The 20,118-nt window shown below is 52.7% G+C and overlaps 1 protein-coding gene across 2 annotated transcripts; it reads right to left on the bottom strand.

Moving 5' to 3' along the window:
- Positions 1–338: 338 nt before the first annotated feature.
- Positions 339–6,426, bottom strand: LOC310888889 (adenosine 5'-monophosphoramidase HINT1-like). 2 transcript variants are annotated; one of them, XM_083852508.1, is made up of 4 exons: positions 6,148–6,426; positions 4,601–4,706; positions 2,326–2,372; positions 339–1,052 (listed from the first exon to the last, which is right to left on the bottom strand). In XM_083852508.1, the coding sequence occupies exons 1-4, from the start codon at positions 6,288–6,290 to the stop codon at positions 971–973; spliced, it is 378 nt and encodes a 125-aa protein (XP_083708634.1). In that variant the 5' UTR covers positions 6,291–6,426; the 3' UTR covers positions 339–970. The 2 variants fall into 2 exon arrangements, with proteins under 2 accessions (XP_083708634.1, XP_083708633.1); XM_083852507.1 differs by lacking the exons at positions 339–1,052; positions 2,326–2,372 and adding an exon at positions 3,544–3,897 and having other exon boundaries at positions 6,148–6,325.
- Between the last annotated feature and the right edge of the window lie 13,692 nt (positions 6,427–20,118).

Genomic DNA, 20,118 nt, shown 5'->3' on the forward strand with positions numbered 1-20,118 from the left:
AGATGACACCAAGCTGAGCGGTGCAGTCGATACAACAGAGGGAAGGGATGCCGTCCGGAGGGACCTGGACAGGCCGGAGAAGTGGGCCCATGAGAACCTAATGAGGTTCAACAAGGCCAAGTGCAAGGCGTTGACCTTGGGCTGGGGCAATCCCAGGTATTTCTATAGACTGGGAGAAGAAGAACTTGAGAGCAGCCCTGCGGAGAAGGACTTGGGGGTCCTGATGGACGAGAAGCTGGACACGAGCCAGCAGCGCGCGCTTGCAGCCCGGAAGGCCAACTGTGTCCTGGGCTGCATTAACAAAGGGGTGGCCAGCAGGGAGAGGGAGGTGATTATCCCCCTCTACCCTGCTCTTGGGAGACCCCACCTGGAATACTGCGTGCAGGCCTGGGGCCCCCAGCACAAGAAGGATGTGGAGCTCTTGGAAAGGTCAGTCTCACCTCCGTCCCTGGAAAGGTGTTGGAACAGCTGGAAAGGTGTTGGAACAGCTTGTTCTGGATGCCATCTCCAAGCCATTGGAAGAGAAGGAGGTTATGAGGAGTAGTCAGCATGGATTCACCAAGGGGAAATCGTGCTCGACCGACCTCGTTGCCTTCTATGATGGCATCACCAGCTGCGTTGATGGAGGGAGAGCAGTGGATGTCATCTACCTTGACTTTAGCAAGGCTTCTGATACTGTCTCCCACGACGTCCTGCTAGCAAAGCTGAGAAAGCGTGGGATAGACGAGTGGACGGTAAGGTGGGTTGAGACCTGGCTGACCGGCCGAGCTCAGAGGGTGGTGATCGGCGGCGCAGAGTCCGGCTGCAGCCCTGTGACTAGCGGTGTTCCCCAGGGGTCGGTGCTGGGTCCGGTCTTGTTCAACATCTTCATCGCCGACCTTGACGAGGGAATAGTGTCCAGCCTCAGCAAGTACGCCGATGATACAAAGCTGGGAGGAGTGGCCGACACGCCAGAAGGCTGTGCTGCCATTCAGCGAGACCTGGGCGGGCTGGAGAGCTGGGCAGGAAGAAGCCAAATGAAGTTTAACAAGAGCAAGCGTAGAGTCCTGCACCTGGGAAGGAACAACCGCGTGTATCAGTACAGGCTGGGGGATGACCTGCTGGAGAGGAGCGCTGCGGAGAAGGACCCGGGGGTCCTGGTGGACGACAGGTTGACCATGAGCCAGCGGCGTGCCCTGGTGGCCAAGAAGGCCAATGGGATCCTGGCGTGCGTTAAAAGGAGCGTGGCCAGCAGGTCAAGGGAGGTGATCCTCCCCCTCTACTCTGCCCTGGGCAGGCCTCGCCTGGAGTACCGTGTCCGGTTCCGGGCTCCCCAGTACAAAGAGAGACAGGGATCTCCTGGAAAGAGTCCAGCGGAGGGCAACAAAGATGATACGGGGCCTGGAGCATCTCCCCTATGAGCAAAGACTGAGAGACCTGGGCCTGTTCAGCCTTGAGAAGAGAAGACTGAGAGGGGATCTTATCAATGATTACAAATATCTTAAGTGTGGGAGACAGTGGGACTTGGCCACCCTCTTTTCAGTGGTTTGTGGGGATAGGACAAGGGGCAACGGCCAAAAACTGGAGCACAGGAAGTTCCGCACCAACATGCGAAAGAACTTCTTCACGGTGAGGGTGACGGAGCGCTGGAACAGGCTGCCCGGGGAGGTTGTGGAGTCTCCTTCTCCGGAGATATTCAAGGCCCGTCTGGACGCCTACCTGGGCAGCCTGCTCTAGGGAACCTGCTCTGGCAGGGGGGTTGGACCCGACGATCTCTTGAGGTCCCTTCCAACCCCTACGAATGTGTATATACAGGAGTAAAAATACACGTGTTGATAGCGATAGGACAAGGGGGAATGGTTTTAAACTAAGACAGGGGAGATTTAGCTTAGATATTAGGAGAAAGTTTTTCACTCAGAGGGCGGTGAGGCACTGGAACGGGTTGCCCAGAGAGGTTCTGGATGCCCCATCCCTGGAGGCATTCAAGGCCAGGCTGGACGCGGCTCTGGGCAGCCTGCTCTAGTGGTTGGCAACGCTGCCCAGAGCAGGGGGGTTGAAACTAGATGATCTTTAAGGTGCTTTTCAACCCAGGCCATTCTATGGTTCTATGATATGCTCTTTGAAAGCGTACAGGCTAAAGGAAGGGTCAAATTGGTGCCTCGGGGGCAAATTTCTTCGCCTTCTACGGTTGTCTAACAGTGCCTATTAAGCAAAGAGATTACCAATCGTCTTCCTCCTCTACTTTCTCAGGAATTAAACACCTTTTGTGAAAGACTACAAGCGCTGATAGCATTAGCTAGACCTAGCTAGACCGACTGGGGAACAGTTGAACACGTAAATACTTACTCAAGGTCCATTTGCACAGGTTTCTTTGAGCAGTTCCATGGGCTCTTCTACGTCAACAAAACAGACCAATGAAAGAGACCAAGGACAAATACAGAAACAGAACAGTTGATCAAGTGCCAATTTAAGAAGCTTTCCCTGAAAGGGCAACAGCATCTCCACCTCCACCCACCCCTCCCCTCCCCTCCCCCCCCCCAAGTAGTTGACTTCCACAACTATTTTCATCTGACCCCGCAAACGGCAAATTCTATATTACTTCGAGTAGAACAAGGGCTGTTTCTTGTTTCGGTTTGGTTTTTATCATTCAGCTTCTTCAAAAGACTTTAGTCATTCACAGCTGCAATCGTTAACCCCGCAAACAGATCCAGTAACAAAGATCATTCCTCCTGCTAAGGAATCGAGTTTCTTTGTGAGGAACGGAGTCACAAAAATCATTTCATTAGCAAGTTTCAAACACTAAAAATATTTAATAGCATTTTAACGCTCCCATGCTCCAGTAAGCCTTGAACGTAACCGCAATTAAACAAGGAGCACAGCAAAGCCAGAGGTCTAACAAAGCACGAGAGGTGATCGCATTTAAACGCCTTATGGTGCCTTTAGCTAATCCTTCTTCTAGTTCCTGAACAACGGACTTCGTTTAGGAAAAAAAAAGACTCTAAAAATACATACAAAAAAATAAAGGGAACGGCAGCCGAGTCTTGAACGTTCAGAAGCCGACTCAAGCATCCCAGAGCCTTCTACGCTTTGAAAAGCGTCTGTGGGAGAAATTACTTCTCGAAGTTGCGAAACCCACGACTGAAAAGAAAGCGGTAGCAAAACTCCTACGGTAGTCAAGAACAGGCTGACAAGCACCTGTCAGAAATCACACCGGGTAGAGTTTATTCTGCCTCCTCGGGACAGGGGCAGACAACAGACGATGCCTGGAAGCTTTCTTCCAACCTTATTCTTCTCTGGTTCTACATCTGCCAGTCCTCGATGCGGCTGTTTCGCAATAAAAGCACGCCCTTTTATTTGGGAGCAGGGGGAAGATAGCAAGGCCTCAAACACACAGCACATCCTAGATCGTCTTAGGGAGATGGAGACCCACAGGACCGCCGAGCGCTTCTATCTTCGCGTTTCAAATGACTGGGCAAACCACCATCTACACGACACTGTCAACAGACCGAAACATTCTTTTAACTTGCAGAACTATTTCCATCGGCAAGACACACAAGACAGAGGTCATATCCCCATGCTCCATCTTTATTGTGCAAGTGCTGCTCAAAGCTCTTTATTACCCTCCATAGACAGCCGTCCAGGAAAAAAAAAAAAAAAAAAAAATCATACATCAACAGGGGCTAGATTGACGGGCAACATATGAAACCTACTCGGCGGCGACCCGTACGCGTGCAGTGACGCCTGCGGTGCAAAAACCTTAGCCAGGAGGCCGGCCCAACTGACCGCCACCCAGAATACGTAGATGTACACGACAGCCCGAAGGGCCCGAGGGTGGGCATTCACAGCCATCCGGAATCCATTGGTCAGGTCCAGGTTAGCAGCACACTTCTTGCCAACAACCATTACACGCCCAAGAAGCTGGAAAAAGGAAATAACGTTACCTAACATAACGTGCCACGACGCACAGAACGAACGCGAGCGGAGAACCATCCACAGAACACGGTTAGCTAATCCTTCACGATTCAACCGCTGCTCTTTGAATTACCCTCTAGACGGGAACAGACTACAAAACAGTCACAGAAGCTAAATTTGTCTCGGGGGTTAAAGCCCCCGTCATAGCTTCGGGCAACGTAAGCCGCTCTGGCGGAAAATAAAAGCTTCACGGTGCCTTTTCTTTTGCGTGGCCTCACAAAGCCTTGGAACTTGACTTGCATAGCTAACAGCGAAACAAACACCCAGCGCCGCTCAACCAGCTTTCCCTTTCCTCGCCTCTGACCTGCCCAAACCCCAAGCCCTCTTCTGCATAGTCAAAGTACCACCGCCGCTGTCTGGAAACCGTGAAAACGGGCATCAGACCGTACTTCGGAACAACACTGCTTTTTGTACTACAAGCGCGTAGCCGGAGACCAGCATCGCTTTATATCGCCGCTCTTAGTCAAAAAGCTCAACTCCATTACAAGCTAGAGGCAAAAGACTACAGCATCGGAAAACCCAAAATAGCCTACTGTGCGCCCCTCCGCAACATCCAGAGGAAAAGAGGGGACGGGAAAGAGTCTAGGAAGTTACAAACTAGTTACAGGTACAGCCAGCCTAGCGAAAAGAAAGCTCCCACAGTACTCACGGGTCCGCCAGAATCTTCTGCTTCACATAACCGGACAACTGCCTTCTCAGGAAGGACTAGGAAAAAACACTGGAGCCTGAGGCGAACTATCACGGAACGCAAGGCGCTGGAGGAAGAGTAAACAGTTACAACGCAGTCAGCTTCAGAGAAAGGCAACAGCTTAAGCAAATCACTATGCCCCACCGAACTCGTCCTACCGAAGCAGATTATCAGGTACCCCAAACGCGCACGACAAAACAGCGATTCTTCTTAAGCGATCTTTGAATAGGCAAAGTTCTCTACCTTCTACACGCAAAACACACAAGCGGCAAACAATTGCTAACTGTCCTTCAGTTATGTCCAAATATTGCCTCGGCCAGAGGTAGGAAGGCATCTTCAAAGAACCCGGAGTAATCCGGCTGAGGCTGTATAAACTCTCCGTCCTCGATAACGCCACGTACTCAGGGGAAAGAACATTCCAAGTTAGCCCGTTACGGCCGGCTCTACGTCAGACACCTCCAGACCGAGGCCAAGGTATCACCTGCGAAACACGAATACCACCGATCTGTAGGAAACCATCGACTCGCAACTAATTGCGAGGGAACTCCCCAAATCACCAGCAGACCGAAACTGCATACGGCACCAGAAGCAGGATCCAGCACGCAAGGTGACGGGGGCAACGAGACAGCCGAGTACTTCAGATTAGCGACTTCCGGCAGTTTTATTTATTTTAGATGCGACTGAAACAGCGCCGATAAGACTCGATTCCACAGATGCTTTGCACTTCTTACTCACCATCGCCTTTCACTGCGCGACAATCGAGAATTACGAGCCTTCCTCACACTTCTCCCCCCTATAACATCGCTCAACTGTGAAACAGGCCTTCGGTACAGCGAGCTAAGCAAATTCAAGACCATTCGCTATAGCCAACTACACTCCAAAAGCAGTTCTAAGTTCCCCCCCTGCCTCAAGTGAGGACCAGCAGCCTGCGGGATTGACTGGCTTCTAGATGTTTAAGAAAGCTAGGAAAAGCTGCAATTCTTCCCTTTCACAAGCCACTTTGGAGAGAGCGTGCGCTCGCGTGCGCGGTGGGGGTGGTGCCATAACCAAAGCCTAGCACGGCCGAGCCGGGGCGTCTCTAGAACGCTGTCACGAGGCGCATCAAGACCTGCGTTTCTGCTACGCAGAAATGACTGATTACGGTCACTACTGCGATGCTCGCTGCCTATACGCAGGCAGTCCGAACCCCCAAGGAGACCGACTGCGCCGGCGACCCAGTACGCGCCGTGGCACCCCGGGGGCAGGCGGGACGCGCACCGAAGAAGCGCGGGGTTTTAGAGGCGCTGCAGTAGAGAGCGCCACGAGCCGGAGAGACCCCGACCGACCGACCGACCGACCGACCGACCGTCCGTCCGTCCCTCCCTGCCTCCCTCCCTCCCTCCCGCAGCAAGGCCACCACCCGCCCTGCCGCACTCCCGGGACCCGCGACGGGCCCTCGTTTCAGAGGGCCTGCGAGCGGCCGAGGGAAGGAAGGAAAGAGAAGACTCGCACGACGACGCCGCGGCTACCTCCTCGCCCACGACCGCTCATCCTCACGGAGAACGTTGGCGGGGACCTCCTTGCCCTTGCAGGCGACCTCTCCGAAAGCGGCTGCAGCGGCAGCGCCGCCGCCGGGCCAGGCGGCCTGCGCCCTAACGATCCCGTCGGCCATGACGGCGCCCGCTCGGTACAACGCCCCCTCCCTTCCCGCACTCGGCCCGGCCCTCCGCGGCGCTCATTGGGCCGACAGATCGCCGCCGACCGCTCCCGCGCCTCGATTGGCTGCCTCGCCTGCCCTCTTCCCTTGTCCCCGCCCTCTCGGCGGCTCCGCTCCCGTCGACCCGGTGCTTATCGGCGCTCAGGGAGGTCGCGTGCCCTCGGGGCGCGGAGGGATCCGACCGGGAGGGAGGAAGTGGGCGCCCGAAAACGGGCTGGGCGGCTCCGCGGAGGGAAGCCGGGCCCTGCACGGCTGGGAAACGAGCTCCACAGAACGGTTGCTCCGATCATAGAATCATAGCATGGCTTGGCTTGGCAGGGACCTTACTTAAAGATCACCTAATTCCAACCCCCCCGCCCTGGGCAGGGACACCTTCCACTAGACCACGTTGCTCAAAGCCCCATCCAACCTGGCCTTAAACACTTCCAGGGACGGGGCATCCGCCACTTCTCCTGGCAACCCGTTCCAGTGCCTCACCCCCCTCTCAGGAAAGAATCTCTTCCAACTATCCAGTCTAAGTCTACCCTCTTTGAGTTTAAAACCATTACTCCTTGCCCTATCGCTCCTCTCCCTGACAAAGAGTCCCTCCCCAGCTTTCCTGTAGGGCCCCCCCTTTGGGTACTGGAAGGCCCCTCCAAGGTCTCCCCGGAGCCTTCTCTTCTCTCTCCAGGCTGAACCACCCCAACTCCCTCAGCCTGCCTTCCTGGGAGAGGTGCCCCAGCCCCCTGGTCATCTTCGTGGCCCTCCTCTGGACGCGTTCTAGTACGTCCCCGTCCTTCTTGTGCTGGGGGCCCCAGAGCTGAACACAGTACTTACTCTAGGTGGGGCCTCACAAGAGCACAGCAGCAGAGAGGGAGAATCACCTCCCTCGACTTGCCGGCCGCCCTCCTTTTGATGCGGCCCAGGATACGGGTGGCTTTCCGGGCTGCAAGCGTCCATTGCATTGCCGGCTCCGGTTGACGAGCTTCTCATCAACCAACGCCCCCAGGCCCTTCTCCTCAGAGCTGCTCTCCATCCATTCTCCGCCCAGCCTGGATTCGTGCTTAGGATTGCCCCGGACCAAATGCGGGACCTCGCGCTCGTAGCCCCAACTATTATTTATGACCCTATCAGCTCCACCCCAAACACGCTGGTGGCTTTTGGGCGCTGCTCCCCGCAGGCAGATCCCCGCTTTTGCCAGGGCAGGCCTTACCTTTTCAGAAGTTGCTCCACAACCTTCCCTGAGAGCCCCACTTCAACTGCTGGTGTTTCTAAGGGGGAAAGCTGCACCTCCCGCGCACGGGGTGGCGGGGAGGAATACAAAGCCTGTGCTCAGCCCTGGCACATCACAACTGGGTTTGTGCTCAGCTGGGGAGGAGGCTTCTGGAAAAATAGGCAGTGCCCCCCAAGGCTGCCCAAGCGTGGTCCGCGGTGCCCTGCAGCAGCCCCAGGGAGAGCGGAGCTCAAACTGGCCCGACACGGCGGCAGGGACGTGGCCGTCCCCACACGCGCGGTTCCTGCCTGAGTAGGCCACAGCGCTTCTGCCTCTCTGACAGGCTTGGAGGGTAACGACATCAGAATACGCTCGCTTTAGTTTGAGGTTCCAGCCGCTACTGCCATCGGGATGGCACACGGGGACGGGGCTGGGGCTGGGGCTGGGGGCAGGCAACCACAGGCAGCTTTAACATCTCAGTCCTCCCCGTCGGCCATCTCCCAGCTACCACGCGGGCCACTCAGTGCGACCAGACACCAATTCACCCAAGGCAACAAAAATATTTACAGAGCTACACCTCTCCTCGTAACTGTTTGTTGTTTACGGCTGAAACCAGTCCTGGGATAGGATATGCCACCTGGACTGAGCAAAGCCTTTGATACGGTCCCTCACCACATTCTTCTCTCTAAATTGGAGAGGTATGGATTTGAAGGATGGACTGCTGGGCGGATAAAGAATTGGTTGGCTGGTCGCAGCCAAAGGGTTGTGGTCAACGGCTCTATGTCTGGGTGGAGGCCGGTCACAAGCGGTGTCCCTCAGGGGTCGGCCTCGGGACCGGTGCTCTTCAACATCTTTAGCAATGACACAGACGACGGAATCGAGCAAGTTTGCAGATGACACCAAGCTGAGCGGTGCAGTCGATACAACAGAGGGAAGGGATGCCGTCCGGAGGGACCTGGACAGGCCGGAGAAGTGGGCCCATGAGAACCTAATGAGGTTCAACAAGGCCAAGTGCAAGGCGTTGACCTTGGGCTGGGGCAATCCCAGGTATTTCTATAGACTGGGAGAAGAAGAACTTGAGAGCAGCCCTGCGGAGAAGGACTTGGGGGTCCTGATGGACGAGAAGCTGGACACGAGCCAGCAGCGCGCGCTTGCAGCCCGGAAGGCCAACTGTGTCCTGGGCCGCATTAACAAAGGGGTGGCCAGCAGGGAGAGGGAGGTGATTATCCCCCTCTACCCTGCTCTTGGGAGACCCCACCTGGAATACTGCGTGCAGGCCTGGGGCCCCCAGCACAAGAAGGATGTGGAGCTCTTGGAAAGGTCAGTCTCACCTCCGTCCCTGGAAAGGTGTTGGAACAGCTGGAAAGGTGTTGGAACAGCTTGTTCTGGATGCCATCTCCAAGCCATTGGAAGAGAAGGAGGTTATGAGGAGTAGTCAGCATGGATTCACCAAGGGGAAATCGTGCTCGACCGACCTCGTTGCCTTCTATGATGGCATCACCAGCTGCGTTGATGGAGGGAGAGCAGTGGATGTCATCTACCTTGACTTTAGCAAGGCTTCCGATACTGTCTCCCACGACGTCCTGCTAGCAAAGCTGAGAAAGCGTGGGATAGACGAGTGGACGGTAAGGTGGGTTGAGACCTGGCTGACCGGCCGAGCTCAGAGGGTGGTGATCGGCGGCGCAGAGTCCGGCTGCAGCCCTGTGACTAGCGGTGTTCCCCAGGGGTCGGTGCTGGGTCCGGTCTTGTTCAACATCTTCATCGCCGACCTTGACGAGGGAATAGTGTCCAGCCTCAGCAAGTACGCCGATGATACAAAGCTGGGAGGAGTGGCCGACACGCCAGAAGGCTGTGCTGCCATTCAGCGAGACCTGGGCGGGCTGGAGAGCTGGGCAGGAAGAAGCCAAATGAAGTTTAACAAGAGCAAGCGTAGAGTCCTGCACCTGGGAAGGAACAACCGCGTGTATCAGTACAGGCTGGGGGATGACCTGCTGGAGAGGAGCGCTGCGGAGAAGGACCCGGGGGTCCTGGTGGACGACAGGTTGACCATGAGCCAGCGGCGTGCCCTGGTGGCCAAGAAGGCCAACGGGATCCTGGCGTGCGTTAAAAGGAGCGTGGCCAGCAGGTCAAGGGAGGTGATCCTCCCCCTCTACTCTGCCCTGGGCAGGCCTCGCCTGGAGTACCGTGTCCGGTTCCGGGCTCCCCAGTACAAAGAGAGACAGGGGTCTCCTGGAAAGAGTCCAGCGGAGGGCAACAAAGATGATACGGGGCCTGGAGCATCTCCCCTATGAGCAAAGACTGAGAGACCTGGGCCTGTTCAGCCTTGAGAAGACTGAGAGGGGATCTTATCAATGATTACAAGTATCTTAAGTGTGGGAGACAGTGGGACTTGGCCACCCTCTTTTCAGTGGTTTGTGGGGATAGGACAAGGGGCAACGGCCAAAAACTGGAGCACAGGAAGTTCCGCACCAACATGCGAAAGAACTTCTTCACGGTGAGGGTGACGGAGTGCTGGAACAGGCTGCCCGGGGAGGTTGTGGAGTCTCCTTCTCCGGAGATATTCAAGGCCCGTCTGGACGCCTACCTGGGCAGCCTGCTCTAGGGAACCTGCTCTGGCAGGGGGGTTGGACCCGATGATCTCTTGAGGTCCCTTCCAACCCCTACGAATGTGTATATACAGGAGTAAAAATACACGTGTTGATAGCGATAGGACAAGGGGGAATGGTTTTAAACTAAGACAGGGGAGATTTAGCTTAGATATTAGGAGAAAGTTTTTCACTCAGAGGGCGGTGAGGCACTGGAACGGGTTGCCCAGAGAGGTTCTGGATGCCCCATCCCTGGAGGCATTCAAGGCCAGGCTGGACGCGGCTCTGGGCAGCCTGCTCTAGTGGTTGGCAACGCTGCCCAGAGCAGGGGGGTTGAAACTAGATGATCTTTAAGGTGCTTTTCAACCCAGGCCATTCTATGGTTCTATGATATGCTCTTTGAAAGCGTACAGGCTAAAGGAAGGGTCAAATTGGTGCCTCGGGGGCAAATTTCTTCGCCTTCTACGGTTGTCTAACAGTGCCTATTAAGCAAAGAGATTACCAATCGTCTTCCTCCTCTACTTTCTCAGGAATTAAACACCTTTTGTGAAAGACTACAAGCGCTGATAGCATTAGCTAGACCGACTGGGGAACAGTTGAACACGTAAATACTTACTCAAGGTCCATTTGCACAGGTTTCTTTGAGCAGTTCCATGGGCTCTTCTACGTCAACAAAACAGACCAATGAAAGAGACCAAGGACAAATACAGAAACAGAACAGTTGATCAAGTGCCAATTTAAGAAGCTTTCCCTGAAAGGGCAACAGCATCTCCACCTCCACCCACCCCTCCCCTCCCCTCCCCTCCCCCCCCCCAAGTAGTTGACTTCCACAACTATTTTCATCTGACCCCGCAAACGGCAAATTCTATATTACTTCGAGTAGAACAAGGGCTGTTTCTTGTTTCGGTTTGGTTTTTATCATTCAGCTTCTTCAAAAGACTTTAGTCATTCACAGCTGCAATCGTTAACCCCGCAAACAGATCCAGTAACAAAGATCATTCCTCCTGCTAAGGAATCGAGTTTCTTTGTGAGGAACGGAGTCACAAAAATCATTTCATTAGTGTCCTGGTTCCAGTTAGGACAGAGTTAAGTAGCTCATAGTAGCTGGTAGGGTGCTATGTTTTGGATTAGGATGAGAAGAGCGCTGATAACATGCTGATGTTTTAATTGTTGCAGAGCAGTGTTTACACCAGGCCAAGGACTTTTCGGCTTCTTGCTCTGTCCTGCCAGCGAGCAGGCTGGGGGTGCAGCAGGAGCTGGGAGGGGACAGACCCAGGACAGCTGACCCGAACTGGCCAAAGGGGTATTCCATACCATCTGACGTCATGCTAAACAATATATAGGGGTGGCTGGCCGGGGTGGGGACCGGCTGCTCGGGAATAGGCTGGGCATCGGTCAGCGGGTGGTGAGCAATTGCATTGTGCATCACTTGTTTTCTTACACATTATTATTGTTAATACTATTACCATTATCACTATTATTATTATTATTGTTATTATTATTTTCCTGTCTTAATAAACTGTCTTTATCTCAACTCACAGGCTTCACTTTCCCGTTTCTCTCCCCCATCCCAGAGAGGGAGGGGGGAGGGTGAGCGAACGGCTGTGTGGTGTTTAGCTGCCAGCCGGGTTAAACCACAACAGTCTTTTTGGCGCCCAACGTGGGGCCCGAAGGGTTGAGATATCGACAAATCTGACCAGAGTGTGTTAAACTAAAATTGGTATAAGTATTGGACCTGCTTAATAGTTGCTAGTCACGATGTTGATTGCCTTAATCTCCAGTCTGCTGTACCTGTATTCCAAATTGAGTTTTATGGTGCGTTACTTTCTGTATGTGCTCCCTGTTGCACTGTTTATCCTTTCCGGGCCCTGGTTTAAGATTGTTATGGTACTGTGCGGTGTAGCAATGGCTTATGAAATGATGAAATATCTGGTCACGACTTTAACCTGGTATTTGTACTCAGCACTGACGTCGACTCTATACTTTGGAACCCATATCTCGGAAACTATTAGCAATTACACCTATTGCCTGTTTTCGTTAGGGAGCCAATCTGTGAAGGGGACAGGGGAAGACATGTTTCCCTACCTGTTCACTCTCCCTTTCTCCTTCACCACCACCCTCTTATCCCCCGAGTTAGTTACGGTGGTTCTCCGAGATGTTGAATATCCTTGGGATACTCAGACCAGCCTGCTCTTGTTGTTATGTCTCCTGAATGCACTTCAGATTTTGTGGAGGGTTAAACAACTACTTAGGAATCTCATCCGGAGATCTGCCTTGAGGCGGGATAGTTGCGAGTGGCAGGGAGTGTGGGAGGATATGGGCAGGTTTCTAGAGCAGTGGTCACCTCCAGTGTTTTGGACATTCACCCCTGAACAACTGCAAAATCCTAAAAAGCTGGCAGAATGCTTGAAAAAAAGGTGTCATGACTCTGGCAGTTCCAAAGTGACACAAATCACTGTAGCGTGCTGGGGTCTGGCTTGTGCCTATCGAGCTGCAATTGATGCTATTAGCAACCTAGCTCCAGCTCCAGCTCCTGCAGCCGCTCCAGCTCCAGCTCCTGCAGCCACTCCAGCTCCAGCTCCTGCAGCCGTTCCAGTTCCAGCTCCTGCAGCCGCTCCAGCTCCTGCAGCCGCTCCAGCTCCAGCTCCTGCAGCTACTCCAGCTCCAGCTCCTGCAGCCGCTCCAGCTCCTGCAGCCGCTCCAGTTCCAGCTCCTGCAGCTACTCCAGCTCCAGCTCCTGCAGCCGTTCCAGTTCCAGCTCCTGCAGCCGCTCCAGCTCCTGCAGCCGCTCCAGTTCCAGCTCCTGCAGCTACTCCAGCTCCAGCTCCTGCAGCCGCTCCAGCTCCTGCAGCCGTTCCAGTTCCAGCTCCTGCAGCCGCTCCAGCTCCTGCAGCCGTTCCAGTTCCAGCTCCTGCAGCCGCTCCAGTTCCAGCTCCTGCAGCCGCTCCAGCTCCTGCAGCCGTTCCGGCTCCTGCAGCCGCTCCAGCTCCAGCCCCTGCAGCCACTCCAGCTCCAGCTCCTGCAGCCGCTCCAGCTCCTGCAGCCGCTCCAGCCCCTGCAGCCACTCCAGCTCCAGCTCCTGCAGCCGCTCCAGCTCCAGCCCCTGCAGCTGCCCCAGCTCCTGCAGCTGCCCCAGCTCCTGCAGCTGCCCCAGCTCGTGCAGCTGCTCCCACTCCTGTGGCTGGGTCAGAGAAACGAGCTGTAGCAGTGCAAGTTGACCCCGCAGAGGGTATTCCAACCCCTGTGGCAGACCCTGCGTCTGGGTCAGAGAAACGAGCTGTAGCAGTGCAAGTTGACCCCGCAGAGGGTATTCCAACCCCTGTGGCAGACCCTGTGGCTGGGTCAGAGAAACGAGCTGTAGCAGTGCAAGTTGCCCCTGTAGACAAGGTGAAAAAATGGTATAGAGGCTCAGGTCGTTTAAAACGCAGACAGTCTTCTGCTAAGTCTGGGCGTAGTGAAGACGAGGCTGGGCCATCAAAGGTGCAGGAGACTGAAGATGAGGATGAGGATGGCGAAAAATCAACAGTAACTACCCGGACTCCATACCAGCCATCAAAGGTGCAGGAGACTGAAGATGAGGATGAGGATGTCGGAAAATCAACAGTAACTACCCGGACTCTACACCGGCCATCAAAGGTGCAGAAGACTGAAGATGAGGATGAGGATGTTGAAAAATCAACAGTAATTACCCGGACTCTATACCAGCGTGAGCTACGAGATGTGCGAAAAGATTTTGGTCGCTGTATAGGCGAGCAGCTTGTCACCTGGCTGCTCCGGTGCTGGGACACGGGAGCCAATTATGTGGAATTGGAGGGCAAGGAAGCCAGGCGGCTGGGATCCCTTGCTAGGGACGCATGCATTGACAAAGCAATTGGAGATGGAGCACGATCTCGCAGCCTCTGGAGGCGTCTCCTGTCAGCTGTGAAGGAAAGGTATCTCTTCAAGGAAGAACTTGTATGTTTACCAAGCAAATGGACCACCATGGAGAAGGGAATTCAGTACCTGAGGGAATTGGCCGTACGGGAAGTAATTTATAAGGACCTAGACGACGCACAAACATCCGCAGATCCAGATGCAGTCCGGTGTACACTACCCATGTGGCGGAAGTTTGTACAGAGTGCCCCATCATCATATGCCAGCTCATTGGCAATGCTAGCCTGGAAAACGGAGGAGAATCCCACAGTGAATGAAGTGACTAAAATACTCCGGCAGTACGAAGGAAATCTCTCCTCTTCCCTAAAGGCCTGTGTCTCAGCTGTGGAGAAACTTTCTGAAAAGATCCACCAACTTGAAGAAAGATTATCTTCCCCTCCACCTGAACGAACCAGTGTCCACCAGCTAAAAGAGAATACTTTGGAGAAACTTTCTGAAAAGATCCACCAACTTGAAGAAAGATTATCTTCCCCTTCACCTGAACGAACCAGTGTCCACCAGCTAAAAGAGAATGCTTTGGAGAAACTTTCTGAAAAGATCCACCAACTTGAAGAAAGATTATCTTCCCCTTCACCTGAACGAACCAGTGTCCACCAGCTAAAAGAGAATACCTTGGAGAAACTTTCTGAAGAGATCCACCAACTTAAAGAGAGTTTATTTTCCTCCCCACCTGTACAAACCAGTGTCTCAGCTATTAGGGGTAAACGTTCATCTATGCAAGGAAGACAATATGGTGGGCACACACACCGCGCCACCCTGTGGTTTTACCTACGTGACCATGGAGAGGACATGAGAAAATGGGATGGAAAATCTACTGCGACCCTAGAGGCACGGGTACGTGAATTGCAAAGGAAAACAATTGGGAAAAAGGAGTTCTCTGAAAGGTTTGCTGCTCCAACTTCCAGCAGGCAGTCCTTTAAACACAGAAATGAAGATTCTGACCAGGACTAGAGGGGCCCTGCCTCCAGCCAGGGGGAGGAAAGGGACAATCGAGTTTATTGGACTGTGTGGATTCGATGGCCTGGCACGTCAGACGCACAGAAGTATAAGGCTTTAGTAGACACCGGTGCACAATGTACTCTAATGCCATCAAGCTATAAAGGGCCAGAGCCCATCTGTATTTATGGTGTGACGGGGGGATCCCAGCAGTTAACTGTATTGGAGGCTGAAGTGAGTCTAACCGGTAATGAGTGGCAAAAGCACCGTATTGTGACTGGCCCAGATGCTCCGTGCATCCTTGGCATAGACTATCTTAGAAGAGGATATTTCAAGGACCCAAAAGGGTTCCGCTGGGCTTTTGGCATAGCTGCTTTGGAGACAGAGGACATTAAACAGTTGTCTACCTTGCCTGGTCTCTCAGAGGACCCTTCTGTTGTGGGGTTGCTGAGGGTTGAAGAACAGCAAGTGCCGATCGCTACCACAACTGTGCACCGGCGGCAATATCGCACCAACCGAGACTCCCTGAGTCCCATCCATAAGCTAATTCGTCAACTGGAGAGCCAAGGAGTGATCAGCAAGACTCATTCACCTTTTAATAGTCCCATATGGCCAGTGCGAAAGTCTAATGGTGAGTGGAGACTAACAGTGGACTATCGTGGCCTGAACGAAGTCACGCCACCACTGAGTGCTGCAGTGCCGGACATGCTAGAACTCCAGTATGAACTGGAATCAAAGGCAGCCAAGTGGTATGCCACAATTGATATCGCTAATGCATTTTTCTCCATCCCTCTAGCAGCACAGTGCAGGCCACAGTTTGCTTTCACTTGGAGGGGAGTCCAATATACTTGGAATCGGCTGCCCCAGGGGTGGAAACACAGCCCTACCATTTGCCATGGACTGATCCAGTCTGCGCTGGAGCAGGGGGAAGCTCCTGAACACCTGCAGTACATCGATGACATCATTGTGTGGGGTGACACTGCAGAAGAAGTTTTCGAGAAAGGGAAGAAGATAGTCCAAATCCTTCTGAAGGCTGGTTTTGCCATAAAACAGAATAAAGTTAAAGGACCTGCACGAGAGATCCAGTTTTTAGGAATAAAATGGCAAGATGGACGCCGTCAAATCCCAATGGATGTGATCAACAAAATAACAGCTATGTCTCCACCAACTAGCAAAAAAGAAACACAAACTTTCCTAGGTGTCGTGGGGTTTTGGAGAATGCATATTCCAAATTACAGTCTGATTGTAAACCCGCTCTACCAAGTAACCCGTAAGAAGAATGCTTTTGAATGGGGCCCTGAGCAACGACAAGCCTTTGAACAAATTAAGCAGGAAATAGTTCATGCAGTAGCCCTCGGGCCAGTCCGAACAGGACCAGATGTAAAGAATGTGCTCTACACCGCAGCTGGAGAGAATGGTCCCACCTGGAGCCTCTGGCAGAAAGAACCTGGGGAAACTCGAGGTCGACCCCTGGGGTTTTGGAGTCGGGGATACAGAGGATCTGAAGCCCGCTATACTCCAACTGAAAAGGAGATATTGGCAGCATATGAAGGAGTTCGATCTGCTTCAGAAGTGGTCGGTACTGAAGCGCAGCTCCTCCTGGCACCCCGACTGCCGGTACTAGGCTGGATGTTCAAAGGAAGGGTCCCCTCTACGCATCATGCAACTGATGCTACATGGAGCAAGTGGGTTGCACTGATTACTCAGCGGGCTCGAATAGGAAACCCCAGTCGCCCAGGAATCTTGGAGGTGATTATGGACTGGCCAGAAGGCAAATACTTTGGGATATCACCAGAGGAGGAGGTGGTTCGTGCTGAAGAAGCCCCCCTGTACAACAAGCTACCAGAAAATGAGAAGAAATATGCCTTGTTCACTGACGGGTCCTGTCGTATTGTGGGAAAGCATCGGAGATGGAAAGCTGCTGTATGGAGTCCTACACGACGAGTTGCAGAAGCTGCTGAGGGAGAAGGTGAATCGAGTCAGTTTGCAGAAGTAAAAGCCATTCAGCTGGCTTTAGATATTGCTGAACGAGAAAAGTGGCCAGTTCTCTATCTCTATACTGATTCATGGATGGTAGCAAATGCCCTGTGGGGGTGGTTACAGCAATGGAAGCAGAACAACTGGCAGCGCAGGGGCAAGCCCATCTGGGCTGCGGCATTGTGGCAAGATATTGCTGCCCGGGTAGAGAACCTGGTTGTAAAGGTACGCCATGTAGATGCTCATGTGCCCAAGAATCGGGCTACTGAAGAACACCAAAACAACCAGCAGGTGGATCAGGCTGCTAAGATTGAAGTGGCTCAGGTGGACCTGGACTGGCAACATAAAGGTGAATTATTTATAGCCCGATGGGCCCATGACACCTCAGGCCATCAAGGTAGAGATGCAACCTACAGATGGGCTCGTGATCGAGGGGTGGACCTGACCATGGACACTATAGCACAGGTTATTCATGACTGTGAAACATGTGCTGCAATCAAGCAAGCCAAACGGTCAAAACCTCTTTGGTATGGAGGACGATGGCTGAAATATAAATATGGAGAGGCCTGGCAGATTGATTACATCACACTCCCTCAAACCCGCAACGGCAAGCGCCACGTACTTACAATGGTGGAAGCAACCACCGGATGGCTGGAAACATATCCTGTGCCCCATGCCACCGCCCGGAACACTATCCTGGGCCTTGAAAAGCAAGTCTTATGGCGACATGGCACCCCAGAGAGAATTGAGTCAGACAACGGGACTCATTTCCGAAACAACCTTATAGACACTTGGGCCAAAGAACATGGTATTGAGTGGGTGTATCACATCCCCTATCATGCACCAGCCTCTGGAAAAGTTGAACGATACAATGGACTGTTGAAGACTACACTGAAAGCAATGGGTGCTGGGACATTCAAAAATTGGGATACACATTTGGCAAAGGCCACCTGGTTAGTCAATACCAGGGGATCTGCCAACCGAGCTGGACCTGCCCAATCAAACCTGTTACGCACTGTAGAAGGGGATAAAGTTCCTGTAGTGCACGTAAGAAACATGCTGGGTAAAACAGTCTGGGCTACTCCTGCCTCAGGAAAAGGCAAACCCATTCGTGGAATTGCTTTTGCTCAGGGACCTGGATGCACTTGGTGGGTAATGCAAAAGAATGGGGAGGTCCGGTGTGTACCTCAAGGGGATTTGATACTGGGTGAGAATAGCCCATGAGTTGAATTGTAGTATGTTAATTATTATATAATAATGTATGTCATCACTACCATGATTGCTATATATCATAGATGAAAATGGTGATTAATTAGAATGTATTGGACAGAGTGTAACCTGAGCATGACATAAATGGTATGGAATAAGGGGTGGATATCTGTCCTGGTTCCAGTTAGGACAGAGTTAAGTAGCTCATAGTAGCTGGTAGGGTGCTATGTTTTGGATTAGGATGAGAAGAGCGCTGATAACATGCTGATGTTTTAATTGTTGCAGAGCAGTGTTTACACCAGGCCAAGGACTTTTCGGCTTCTTGCTCTGTCCTGCCAGCGAGCAGGCTGGGGGTGCAGCAGGAGCTGGGAGGGGACAGACCCAGGACAGCTGACCCGAACTGGCCAAAGGGGTATTCCATACCATCTGACGTCATGCTAAACAATATATAGGGGTGGCTGGCCGGGGTGGGGGGCCGGCTGCTCGGGAATAGGCTGGGCATCGGTCAGCGGGTGGTGAGCAATTGCATTGTGCATCACTTGTTTTCTTACACATTATTATTGTTAATACTATTACCATTATCACTATTATTATTATTATTGTTATTATTATTTTCCTGTCTTAATAAACTGTCTTTATCTCAACTCACAGGCTTCACTTTCCCGTTTCTCTCCCCCATCCCAGAGAGGGAGGGGGGAGGGTGAGCGAACGGCTGTGTGGTGTTTAGCTGCCAGCCGGGTTAAACCACAACAATTAGCAAGTTTCAAACACTAAAAATATTTAATAGCATTTTAACGCTCCCACGCTCCAGTAAGCCTTGAACGTAACCGCAATTAAACAAGGAGCACAGCAAAGCCAGAGGTCTAACAAAGCACGAGAGGTGATCGCATTTAAACGCCTTATGGTGCCTTTAGCTAATCCTTCTTCTAGTTCCTGAACAACGGACTTCGTTTAGAAAAAAAGAAGACTCTAAAAATACATACAAAAAAATAAAGGGAACGGCAGCCGAGTCTTGAACGTTCAGAAGCCGACTCAAGCATCCCAGAGCCTTCTACGCTTTGAAAAGCGTCTGTGGGAGAAATTACTTCTCGAAGTTGCGAAACCCACGACTGAAAAGAAAGCGGTAGCAAAACTCCTACGGTAGTCAAGAACAGGCTGACAAGCACCTGTCAGAAATCACACCGGGTAGAGTTTATTCTGCCTCCTCGGGACAGGGGCAGACAACAGACGATGCCTGGAAGCTTTCTTCCAACCTTATTCTTCTCTGGTTCTACATCTGCCAGTCCTCGATGCGGCTGTTTCGCAATAAAAGCACGCCCTTTTATTTGGGAGCAGGGGGAAGATAGCAAGGCCTCAAACACACAGCACATCCTAGATCGTCTTAGGGAGATGGAGACCCACAGGACCGCCGAGCGCTTCTATCTTCGCGTTTCAAATGACTGGGCAAACCACCATCTACACGACACTGTCAACAGACCGAAACATTCTTTTAACTTGCAGAACTATTTCCATCGGCAAGACACACAAGACAGAGGTCATATCCCCATGCTCCATCTTTATTGTGCAAGTGCTGCTCAAAGCTCTTTATTACCCTCCATAGACAGCCGTCCAGGAAAAAAAAAACAAAAAAATCATACATCAACAGGGGCTAGATTGACGGGCAACATATGAAACCTACTCGGCGGCGACCCGTACGCGTGCAGTGACGCCTGCGGTGCAAAAACCTTAGCCAGGAGGCCGGCCCAACTGACCGCCACCCAGAATACGTAGATGTACACGACAGCCCGAAGGGCCCGAGGGTGGGCATTCACAGCCATCCGGAATCCATTGGTCAGGTCCAGGTTAGCAGCACACTTCTTGCCAACAACCATTACACGCCCAAGAAGCTGGAAAAAGGAAATAACGTTACCTAACATAACGTGCCACGACGCACAGAACGAACGCGAGCGGA

This window comes from Anser anser, assembly GCF_964211835.1.
Source record: "Anser anser genome assembly, contig: SUPER_W_unloc_3, whole genome shotgun sequence".
NCBI classification, from domain to species: Eukaryota; Metazoa; Chordata; class Aves; order Anseriformes; family Anatidae; genus Anser; species Anser anser.